The 13,295-nt window shown below is 34.8% G+C and overlaps 1 protein-coding gene across 1 annotated transcript in view; it reads right to left on the bottom strand.

Annotated features, from left to right (window-relative positions):
* Positions 1–13,295, bottom strand: part of LOC114334784 (sodium/potassium-transporting ATPase subunit alpha) — a 196,377-nt gene that overhangs the window by 53,593 nt on the left and 129,489 nt on the right. The window contains exons 8-10 of the mRNA XM_050652786.1: positions 7,625–7,848; positions 3,707–4,090; positions 1,362–1,623 (exon numbers count right to left, since the gene is read on the bottom strand). Coding sequence (XP_050508743.1) covers positions 1,362–1,623; positions 3,707–4,090; positions 7,625–7,848 — 870 coding nt within the window. The remainder of the gene's footprint in view (positions 1–1,361; positions 1,624–3,706; positions 4,091–7,624; positions 7,849–13,295) is intronic.

Consider the following 13,295-nt stretch of genomic DNA (forward strand, 5'->3'; position numbering starts at 1 on the left):
AAAAATGGTTTGAAGATAAAATAACATTATTAAAACGTTACTTGATCCTGCTTCTACCTAATGTTAGAAACTATTATTATTTGTAAACAGTTCTCTTTAGATGTTTTTTCAAATGTCCCAGAAATTTTAATAGAACAGTTTCCGTTGCCATTATAAAATTACTTTCTGAAGAATGGACTGCCTTAGCGAGAGGTACTGTCTTTGCTGTTCTTTAGCCAGTACATGCCAGAGCCGCTTTTAGAAGGATTTCCAAGATATTATGTAACAGAGAACTAAAATTGGCATTGCAGATCCGCCTACTTCGCTGCTACGTGTTCTCGGTCTTACCATAAAGAAAAAGTCTTGGACGGTTAATAAAAGTGATCCAAATCACTTTAAGGCTTTCGAACTGTGGTGCTATAAAAGAATTTTAAAAGTTCCTTGGGTTGAGAAGATTCAAATTCTACAATACTATAATGTCTCAACAAGACTACTGAGATTATAAAAAGCATCAAGAAGAGAAACCTGCAATACTTCGGACATGTAATGAGAGGTCCCAAATATAGGTTGCAACAAAATGTTATGCAAAGAAAAATAGCTGGCAAACGCAGTCCAGAACGAAGAAGAACTTCGTGGTTGAAGAACTTGCGAGATTGGTATGGTATTGATACAAACTTGCTATTTAAGGTAGCAGTAAATACAATTAGGATCGCTATGATGGTAACCAAGATTCTGAAAGGACATTGTACATCAAGAAGAAGAACTTAATAACACAATGAGAATGATTGCAGGCGTTGTCAAATCCACTGCCACGCAACGCCTTCCAGTCCTGAGCCACGTGGACCCACCCAAATTACGACGCATACACTCTCACAAATGAATACAAACAGATCATTAACAACTTAAACCTACTAATCCACCGAAACATAAATGCTACTAACCATAACCGACTTTGCTCCAGACACCTCCAACAAAATCAGCAAAGTCAGCTCTGGAAGAGCTGACCTTGCTGGTCAACCTTATGGACCGTATGGTCCGTATGGACCTGAGAATGGACCAGAGAGAATTTACCCGGGAATGGACCAATGCATTGTATCACCGAAAAACCACCAGGGATCGATATCGAACGCTAGACGTGATCTATTCAGAACCTAATTAGAACCCAATACAGCAGATATAACTTCATGATACACAAAATGGGGTAAACGACTATCCTCACCTTGTGATTCCGAACAACTACAAACCATGAGACATATCACAGAACAGTGCCTCACAAGAGCACATGATGGCAGAGCACATGACTTCTTAACGGCAACTCCAGAGTCGACAGACTATGTTAATAATTTAGATGTACGCTTGTAAACATAATAAATTATACACACCTATTTCTCCAAGCCTTTGGCACCCTTCAACTATATGCAGTTTCTGTGTGGGCGAAGTTCGGGCAAACACAATTTCTCTAAAATTATACAGGATATTGTCCAGTTCCTGATTGGTAGCATCCCTTAAAGCCGAACCGTGAATGACTATTGCCTTGTTTTTGATGTTTGGCGGCAGCGTCTCAATAACGTTTATATTAAAAGCGTCAATCACGTCCGTACACTTGATTATACCGACTTGCTTAGCGATGGCCTTAGCTGTTATCTAAAAAATATTAAAATGAAGTTACAATTATTTTAGATGCGTATATTAATGTGCGACATTCTGTACTAATATATTTTTTTTTAAGATTCAGGACATTATGGGAGCAAATTATGAATGCAAGAGTGATATAAAAATAGAAGTTTACAAAAACGAATATTTTGTGTTAAGGCACGATTCCGACATCGACGGTAGATGGCAGTTTAGAGTTGTCACCATGATGACGTCATTACTTTGCACTATGTATTAATTTGTATAATTATTAGCAACTGGTGTCGGGCAGAAGTGGTTGGCTTGGGCACCTAATTTTGTTTGCATTGTTTGTGAAAAAGAAGTTACATTTTCCTACTTTTCTTTGTATATTTCTTATATGCCATGGGAGGGGTTTTAACCCCAAAAACCCCCCATGGGTGCGAAACTGCCTTAGATAACGTTTAACCTTAGGTTACTGGTTCAAATGGAAATTTAAGAGGGATTATGATATACAGACAATGTTATAAGTTCGTAAAAATTCTTACCCAAAATTCTGTTCGGTCGCTAATCACTGTTCGCGTTTTGATCAAACACATATGCCGCTTCAGACGCGGATTAACTGGTTCGTGCACGAGTTTTAATTGTTTATATCGAATTATTATCGTATATTCTTGTTCTCAGGATCATTTTTCAGTGCGTCATTAATTATGACGTCATATACTGTATTGGGTGTGTCGAGACTTATTTCATGTAATTATTTACGAATCTGACAGATGCAAGAATCGTACTTAGCCATAGGTGAAAAGCTTGTGGAATTAGACTAATTAGTAATTTAGTAGATTTGATTTTTACACAATATGTTAACATGTAGGTATTTTTTATAAAAGGGAATAAAATTAAAAAGTAAACAATATTGTTAATTAAATTTATAAATATGGAAACATTAAAAAATGACACAAAACTATCCATAAACTGTGTTTTTATCTTCTTCTCTAGGTGCTGTCTCCGCTTCAAAAGTTGGCAATCATCAGAGCGATCTTTATTTCTGAAACCGCGGCTCTAAATAATTCATTGTTATTACATCCAAATCAGTTCCTAAGGTTCTTCAGCCATGAGTTACGTCTCCTTACTATGGATCTTTTTCTTGCATAATGACCTGGAGTATTAGAATATATTTATTCTAACGAACTAAATTCTAAACCAAAATACAAAACCAACTTTTAACGAACTACATTCTAAACCAAAACACAAAATAATGCACAAAAACGCTGTGAAACAGAAGGGAAGTCGAATTCGAAATTTTAAAATGACAGGTACACAAAATGCTGACCTGAATAATAACCGTCACTTGACTCTTTGACACTTCTAAAAAATGGCCAAAATGGACGAAGTTTTCGTCAAATGTTCGTAATACGTGTATTTGATTGGCTAGAAAAAACGCGCATTCTAAAATATCAACGAATCAAACGTAGGTTAGGAATAGACATTTTATGTATATAACCATTGTAATGCTGCATTATTTTTGTGTTTAATCACGGAGCTACCGCTTTTTCCGTCTCATCTAACTTAATGCATTAGAGAGAAATCGAAAAACTGTGACGCACTGAAAAATGATCATGAGAACAAGAATACTATGTATTTGCTCAGAGAAAAAGCGTTTGTTCAGTGATAACGGCAACCCACAGACAGGTTGTGTTAATAGTTGGATCCAGAGAAAAGTCCAACTGATATAGATATGTCGCCACGGAAGTTAACAAACAAGCGAGCGATCTTTACCCTAGGGCTGGTAGTGCCAGAGAGTTATTTGCACTTTTGCTGCATTTGCGGGTCAGCAGAGAAGAGTTTGAACCCAAAGAAAGCCTCACGCACTTAGAGTGATGTGTCCCAGCGGCGGATGACAATCATTAGAGGAAGAGACTTCTTTCGCAGTGTCCAAGCATAATATGTATATAGGAAGGGAGTGGGATGATTTCCTTAGTAGAATATTAGTAAGGGTTGGATTAAGAAATGTTGAAAATTAAGGATGAAAATTATTGAAATCATAGAATGAAAAATATAAGATTATTTTTTGCATGTAAAAAATTGAACAAGCCGAATTTAAAAATATACTTACAGGGTGGTCACCAGTAACCATGATAACCCTTATACCAGCACTTCTACATCTTTGAACGGCGTCGGGCACTTGAGGCCGTGGAGGATCAATCAAAGACATAAATCCAACAAATCTAAGATCTTTTCTCGGAAAGTTTGCTGGTTCGGCGCAGAACTTATAATCTTTCGTGTAGGTGCTGTCTAACATAAGATCTGCAAAACCAAGGACTCTTTCACCCTTTTCAGCCATTTCCGTCATTGCTTTGTCACATGCCATTCGCATTTCGTCGGTCATTGCCTCTGTGCCCTTTGCAGTGCACATATGTGAACAACGGGCTAAAATTCTCTCCGGAGCTCCTTTCATTACCATTAGACAGCCACCTTCTTGCATTGCATGAATACTGATCTAAAAATGAATATAAAACACATAAATTCAAAGATCGTGTAGATAGATAGATAGATAGATAGATAGATATATAGAAACATGTTTTATTGTCGCTTTAAATTTTACAATTTTATGAACAAACTTAAGAGCCAACAGTAGCGCGTCATCAATATAACTTCGGGAGATAGTATCATACCCCTTTTCGAAAGTTCTGCGAAAGTTTTGGCAACAGTGGCGATATTTGACATTATCTTCTTCTTCTTCTTCTTTCTCGAAACTCCTTATGCCCCTCAGGGGCGTCGGAGGTTTTATTCATCATCTATCCATATCTTCCATTTCTTGCGGTCCTTTGCTAACTCTTTCATTTGTTGAAGTGTTTTTCCTTTTTCCTGTCCAATTTCTATAATCTGATCGATCCATCTCTTCCTTGGCCTCCCTTTCCTTCTTTTACCATATCTTTTTGATTCCATCACCTGCTTTGGTAGTCTTCCTTGGTCCATTCTGTTAATGTGTCCATACCATTTTAATTTTCTTTTTTGGATCTTGGTTATTATCAATTCCTGTTTCAGGCTTTGTCTAATATCATAATTTCTTATTCTGTCCAATTTCGTTTTCCCTGCTATTTTTCTCAGCTGCTTCATCTCCGCTGCGTTTATTGTACTGTCTATTTTTGCATTGTTTACCCATGTCTCACTTGCATATATTCAAGTTAGTACAGATATTGCATTGTATACCTTCAGTTTTATTTCTTTATCTATTTCTTCCTTTCCAAATAATGTTTTATTTAGTGTATAGTAGATTTTATTTGCTTTTTTCGCCCTGTATGAGATTTCTTGATCTAGCTTTCCATCGTCTGATATTATTACTCCCAGGTATTCAAACGTCGAGACTGTTTCTATTATTTCGTTTTTGCACCTAAATATCGTTTGGTTTATTTTTTCCTTTTTCTTTTGGACTCTGCTATCATGGCCTTCGTTAAATTTTCAAATTTTCTATTTCTTCCACCCAGATATCGATTAACATTTTTGTATATTCTAACAAATTTTAATAGTTTTTTTCTACAAACGTGTTAAAAATGCCATAATACAGTTTAAATTAAATTTTAAAAAACCTTTTAAACCACCTTTTTTTAAATTGCGCAAGTTGTATTATTAATATTAATGTTAATAAATGAAATATAAATATTTTGACGTTTCACAATTTGACAATTCACTTTTAACTGCAGTGCCTTAAAAATTTTAAAGCACTGGTGCTTTAAAGTAGCATTTTTAACGCTCTATGGAGTGCTATAAATTGCATTTTTAACACGTTTGTAGAAAAATATATATTTAAAAACACTAATATATTCTTTCCACACCTTTTCTGGACTGATACATACATAAATTAAAAGATTTAGTAACGAACTCCATACTGTCTGTGTGCGCATGCGCGCAGATTAATAAAATTTCACCATTAATCGCGCCTAAAGAAGTATAACTTCAAAAATAATAAAAATCATTTCGTTGTGAAGAGAAACAATAGTCGTCTTATTTTATTTAGTTAATAGAGCGCCAAAAGCACTCTAACTAGTTTCAACCCTTTTTTTTTAAATAGAACTTTAAATGAACTTTCCCATTTTTTTAAACTATTGATAATATTTTTAGAACAAAAAATCCTCATAAAACTTTATATACTCACATTAGAATTCGAAATATTTTTACGTATATACTTAAATATTCTTACCTATAAGTAAAACTCACAATTAACAATAAACTATTTTTTCAAATAGTCAAACAACTTAGTTATATTACACAAAAATATAACAAATTAATTATAAAATAAACACTACTTCCCTATGGATCAACACTAACGAATTCTTAAGATAATACACTACTGCACTGAACAGATATCGATACAGATAACAGAAAAGATAAGAGAATAGTGGTATTAGACTTAGAAATCTGACGCAGGTTTGTCAAAATGACAGTGACTATTTCTCTATGTTGCCTAATCAGTTATTTAGTTATAATATGTGTTCGATTTCTTGTTAGAGATAAAAATTTTGATAGTTCCAATATGACAAAAAATCTGGGCGTGGGGTAAAAAAAGTTTATTTGAAGAAAGTGTATTTTTTTGTTCTTCTTAATGGCGGTACAGGCTCGTTTATTTAATATTGTATTTAGTTATAGAGTAATTTAAACATACTAACAAATTTCTCAAATTGGGCTTTGTACCGCCATTCTTTACTATATTACGAACATGTGTGCCAAATGTCTCGACAAAATATTCAAAATTAAAGCCGTAATCTTGGACCGCGTTTTCCGTTTTGATGACGCGCTACTGTAGCCTCTTAAAAATAGTCAGAGAAAAAACCAATAATACATACAATTTACTGAAATTACATAAATCGTCAAGATTATAAAATAAACGATAATGAAATAAAACAAAAACAATATACTTATTGCAAATTTTAAGTGAATTGAAAATTGCATAATACTTATGCATTAACCCAAATAAATACAGTCGAACCCGCTTATTAGAATACCGGTTAAAGGAATATCCCGGCTAAAGGCATAAAAATTTGAGGTCCCAAAACGTTTTTACTATGCACATATGATCGGTTATTAGAATATCCCTGTTATAGGAATACTTTTGCTTGGCACGAACGCCATTCCAATAAGAGGGTTCGACTGTACTTAAGTTACTTTTTGTACATAAGGGTACTTTAATTTCTTAGTTATTCATTAAGAAACTCTTCTACAGATTAATAATATGGTCTTTCAGATAGATAGGCATAAAATGGCCATTTTAAAGGCTTAATAACTCGGTTAAAAATGATTATTATGAAAGTCAGAAAGTGACCAAATCAAAGTTTAAAGCCCCCTATAAGATCCTGAAGAAATTTTTGTCATTATTTTATTACTAAGCTGTTATTTTTAATTATTAACAATGAGCACTAAGCGCGTATTAAGCGGCTGTCAATGTGAGTGCGAAAGAGACGCACCATCCCGGCCGTCCAATGGTGAATCTCACTCGCACTCACATTGACGGCTGCTTCAATATGCGTTTGGCGCTCATTGATAATAATTAAAAGTAACAGCTTAGTAATATAATAATGACAAAAATTTCTTCAGGATCTTGTAGGGGGCTTTAAACTTTGATTTGGTCACTTTCTGACTTTCATAGTAATACTTTTTAACCGAGTTATTAAGCCTTGAAAATGACCATTTTCGCCTTTTTCAAATTTTAAATCGCATATAACTCGACAACTATCAATTTTAGAGAAAAATCACACGAAACCTTTTTGCTCAGAATGACCCAAAAAATCTAAAAAAATTTGTTCAAAGTGAAAAAAATTGATTTTTCGATTTGTTTAAAAAAAGTTTTTCAAACAATTTTTCGACCGATGTACTTACTGGCACCCTGTGGATTTCATATAAGGACCTCTATTTGAGTAAGTTTGTGCAAAAAAAAAACGAATCGGAATAATTTACCAAACGGGGGCGAGCATACAGCCTGGACTAGTTCAAATACAAGTTTTCACCAAATTTTGTGGAAGAAAGATGTATGACTTACCTGGTATTTAGTAACAGAGCTGAAGGGTATTTCTATTAACTTGGGATTGTTGTGCCTGAACGTAGTGGGATCTCCGTGAATATGTGTTAACTCGACGAATTTTAGAATAGCCTCTTCAGATGCATCTCCTCGTACCAAACGACTCAGAACTGGTTTATTTTCTTCACCATGGACAAACTCTGCTCTATTGCAAAGCGTGGCACAACGCATTAGAGTCTGGAAACCTGCAAGTATAAAAAAAGTAAATACCTAGGTACATCCTGGATCGAACAAAATTAGTCCAGGAACCGAAGCTTTTCACCTCTCAATTTTTACAGAATTAATCGATTTTGTTGAAAATTTGAGAATAAGTAGTGGATAGTTCAAGGATCAAAATCTATATGGTGCCGAAAGGCGCTTTTACCATGGGTGTGGTTGCCACTCCATCTCGGGGGGTGGCAATTTTATATTATATTTTGACCGCAAAAGTTGATAAAAACATTCATTCTAAGCAAAAAACGTTCTATACATTTTTTTGATAAAATTAACAGTTTTCGATTTATTCGCTATCGAAAGCGTTTACTCATTTACAATTCACTCAATTTTTGCCGTAGAAAAATTTTTTTCACAAGTTCTTGGGAAATAAATAGCCTACAATTTCATATCTAAACATTTTTTCGTATCTCTGATGCTAATCTTTCTATTCTGAAGAGAATGCCATTTTTTTAAAAATTACAAAATTTCGTTATTCGCTTTGAACTCGATTTTTTTGAAAACCAATCATTCTAAGCCAGTCAAGCTTCTAGAATCTATTAATAATACATAAATAAAGAAGAATGAATATGGCCAATGACTAAAAACACCGTCAACTTGCATTATTATGCTTCCAATTGGATTTCTCCATTTTTTTTTCAAAAAAAAATATATGGATTTTTTAACCGCGACTTTTTATTTTTTATCTTAGGAAGTTTGGTAAAAAAAGAATTTTGTAGGTTTTTACAAGATCTATAAGGCTGTTAATATTAAATCCTTTTAAAATCCTCAATCACAAAAAGAGGTGACATTGAAAAGGTTGGTAAAGGTGGTTTTTGCATGTTATTACAAGGTTTAATTGTCAATAGCTCACTCAATTTTGGCCGTAGAAAAATTTTTTGCAAATACTGTTCTTGGGAATTAACTAAGCTACAATTCTATTTTTAAATATTTTTCGTGTCTCTGATGATAATCTTTCTATTCTAAAGAAAAGGCCATTTTTTTCAAATCACAAAAATTTGTTATTCGCTTTTATCTCCATTTTTTAAAAACTAATCATTCTAAGCCGGTCAAACTTCTAGAACCTATTAATAATACATAAATAAATAAGACCAAATAAGGTCAATGACTAATAGTCTAAGAGCTGGGAGCGGATTTTGTGCGTGATAAGTAATATGGAAAAACTATACGGGGATATGTTGAATTAGTTGTGTACATGACTTTCACCAACGGCCGGAAACCAGAGTTGAAGCCGAGGGTAGTTATAAGGGGTCAAAGTTGCGGAATTTATTATTTTTTTTATGACGTTCATGATCGAGATAGTGCACCAAAATTTGGGAATAAGTAGGTCATGACGTACCTAAGTAAAATCTCTAGGGGTTCAACGCTACGTGGACGACAAAGGGGTGGGGGTAGGGGTGAATATAAAAAATATAACGGGTTTTTTGCGACGTTCGTGATTGAAATAGTGCACCAAAATTTGGGTATAAGTAGACCATGACATAAATAATTAAAATCCCCAGAGCCGGAAACCAGAGTGGGGAAGGAAGGTAGTTATAAGGGGTCAAAGTTCCCTTTTTTATTATTTTTTTTGTGACGCTCATGATCGATATAGCGCGCCAAAATTTGGGAAAAAGTAGGTCATGACGTAACTAAGTAAAATCTCCAGGAGTGGAACGCTGCGTGGTCGATAAAGGGGTGGGGCAGAGGTGAATATAAAAAAATGTAAGGGGTTTCTTGCGACGTTCGTGAGTGAGATAGTGCACCAAAATATGGAAATAAGTAGGCCATGACATAACTAAGTAATATTCCCAGAGGCGGAAACCAGAGTGGCGGACGAGGGTAGTTATAAGGGGTAAAAGTCGCGGTTTTTATTATTTTTTTTTTGTGGCGCTCATGATGGAGATAGTGCACCAAAATTTGGGAGTAAGTAGGTTATGACGTAACTAAGTAAAATCTTCAGGGGCGGAACGCTGCTTAGGGTACAAAGGGGTGGTAGGCAGGGCTGAGTATAAAAATATATGGGGATTTTTTTGCCGTTTGTGATCGAGATAGTGCACCAAAATTTGGGAACAAGTAGATCATAACATTACTAAGTAAAATCTCCAGGGGCGGAACGCTGCGTGGGAGACAAATGTTGTGCCGGGTCACAAAAAAAATAATACACACTGCGACTTTGACCCCTTAAAACTACCCTCATCCCCAACTCTGGTTTCCCGCTCTGGGGATTTTACTTAACTAAGTCATGGTCTACTTATTCCCAAATTTTGGTGCACTATCTCAATCTAGCACGTCGCAAAAAACCCCTTATATTTTTTATATTTACACCTACCCCCACCCCTTTATCGGCCACGCAGCGTTCCACCCCTGGAGATTGTACTTAGTTACCTCATGACCTACTTATTCCCAAATTTTGGTGCACTATCCTGATCATTAGCGTCACAAAAAAAATTATAAAAACGGCGATTTTGACCCCTTATAACTACCCTCATCCCCAACTCTGGTTTCCGGCTCTGGGGATTTTACTTAGTAATGTCATGATCTACTTATTCTTAAATTTTGGTCCACTATCTCAATCACGAACGTCGCAAAAAACCCTTTATATTTTTTATATTCACCCCTACCCCCACCCCTTTGTCGGCCACGCAGCGTTCCGCCCGTAGAGATTTTACTTATACCTCGTCTAATTTACTTACCGTTGCACGTCATCCGCGCCATAGCCTGTGACACGATACCAACACGAAATATCTAGGCGGTAGGTGTGTTCCCCTTTAGAATCATTTTGATTCTAAAAAAGAACACACCCACCGCCTAAATATTTCGTGTTGGTATCGTGTCACAGGCTATGGCGCGGATGACGTGCAACGGTAAGTAAATTGGACGAGGTATAGTTACGTCATGACCTACTTATTCCCAAATTTTGGTGCACTATCTAGATCAACAGCGTCATAAAAAAAATAATAAAATCCGCGACTTTGACCCCTTATAACTACCCTCGGCCCCAACTCTGGTTTCCGGCCGTTGGTGAAAGTCATGTACACAACTAATTCAACATATCCCCGTATAGTTTTTCCATATTACTTATCACGCACAAAATCCGCTTCTATCTCTCCGACTATAATTTTAATTAGTGGTGATTAGAAGGTTGCTTCTGATCACTTGTTCGCTGAAAAAAATAGGGACTGACATTCTTTTCATTATAAGTCACTTAATTTTTGAGCTAGATACTTTTTTTATTTCTGGAGATAAATATTTTTAAATACTTTAAATTAGCTTAAACTAGTTATCCTCGAAAAATGCATGATTTTCCCGTCTTTTGACTTTGAAACTACAATATTTAATTTAGCATTCGACGAAGAAAAGCTGCATATAATAACGTATTGCTCGATTACTCTTGGTCTTAAAGAAAATTAAAAAGAAACGGTTTTGTTTCTTTTTTCTAAGTGTACATTTTTGTTAAGTAAAGTTGTTTTGATAAAATGAAAACTTTTGGAGTTATTAGCAGAAAACTTATTAAAAACATGATTTTTTCGGTTTAAAACTAACACTTTCGATAGCGAATAAATCGAAATTATTTTAACAAAAAAATACATAGAAAGTTTTTTGCTTAGAATGAACGTTTTTACCAACTTTTGCGGTCAAAATATAATAAAAAATTTCCACCCCCGAGATGGGGCGGCAACCACCCCCATGGTAAAAGCGCCTTTCGGCATCATATAGATTTTGATCCTTGGACTATCCACTACTTATTCCCAAATTTTCAAGCAAATCGATCCATTATGTAAAAATTGCGAGGTTTTGTCCTATTTTAAGATTCATTACTTGGACTAAATTCGGTATACTTTATTTCTCGTGACTTAAGATCATTTGTAATTTGCAAGTTTAAATTCAGGGTTTTAAAACTCAAAATCGAAATTTCATGTGATTGGTTTTGAAGATTAGGCTATACGCTGTGAACTCGTACGTAGAGGGGATATTTACAAATTCGCGAGCGCCAGTAGTGACAAGTCTGTAAACGTTTACCGGAAATTTGACATAAATGTCAAAGTGATTAATTAAATTAAAATTAAAAACATTAATTATAAAAAATATTAGTTGGTCAAAGCTGTGGTATATATTTTTACCTTAAATATACTTACGTTTTAAATACTGAATTTAGGTTTTTTTAAAGTTCCGTAATATGTAATTATAAATTAATTATTAATCTTAGCGCCATCTACACGATAATTGTGAAAGTATCCGAAGTAAGAAATTCATATTTTATCAATAGAACGTCAAAATGATTAGCAAAATCTTAAAAAAATCGATTACAATTTAATTACTTTTTTGCGTTGTAAATATTAAGCGATAACAATTAAATAATAAATTTAAAAATTACCGGTGAAAGTTGAATTAGTAATCCGCTAGGAGCGCCACCAGCGAAGCTCAGAGCGTATAGCAATGGAAATTCTATACAGACCGGTCAATGAAAGTTACATAGATCTGATGAGAATCGTAAAAAATGGCAAAAATCGCGTAACGTTTATTTATTTAACAGCTTTATAGAATCTGACTTTATTTCCGACAAAATGCAAAAGCTGTACTCTTCATCTTTAAAATGCATAGAACCAATTTTATTTAAAAGATTGAAGATTACTCACATTGTCGCAAACCTATACAAACCTGTTCTGAAACTATTTTCTCTTCTTTTTCTTCTTTTTGTATAGACATAACCCTGTCTGTTTTTTAGTGCCTCTATAGTAAGTTTGTCGTTCCATCGTTTTCGTGGTCTTCCCACTGATCGTCTTCCTATTGGGGAACCGTCTCTCGCCGTCCTTACTACTCTATTTGTTGTCATTAGGCTTATGTGGTCATTCCATTCTATTCTTCTGTTTCTTACCCAGTCATTAATGTTATCCACCTTGCATCTCCGTCGTATATCTGTACTTCTAGCTCTGTCCCATAGAGTCTTACCATCGATTTTTCGAAGGGTTTTCATCTCCGCTGTTTCCACTAATCTTTTTGTCCTCTCTTTGTCAGGTCGTGTTTCTGCGGCGTATGTCATTATTGGTCTGATGGCTATTTTGTAAATTCTGCCTTTCATTTCTTCTCCGATATTTTTATTTCTCCATATTGTGTCATTCAGGCAACCTGCGGCTTTGTTTGCTCTATTCACTTGATCTTCCACTTCTCTTTCGAGCCTTCCGTAGCTAGATAGTGTGATGCCTAGGTATTTAAACTCCATCACTTGTTCTATTATCTGACCTTCCAGCTCCAATTTACAAGATGCATTTTGTCTTTTTTGAGGAAATTAACATGTTAAATTTTCTAGCTATTTTCTCGTGGCGTCTTAATACAATTTACTATTTTTTATATTATTCTCAACTCAAATAGTAAATTCTATACTGGGGTCGAACAAAAGTAGTAAAAACTTCAACTTCAAGAAGACAAAATAGCTGCT

This window comes from Diabrotica virgifera, chromosome 6 (assembly GCF_917563875.1).
Source record: "Diabrotica virgifera virgifera chromosome 6, PGI_DIABVI_V3a".
NCBI classification, from domain to species: Eukaryota; Metazoa; Arthropoda; class Insecta; order Coleoptera; family Chrysomelidae; genus Diabrotica; species Diabrotica virgifera.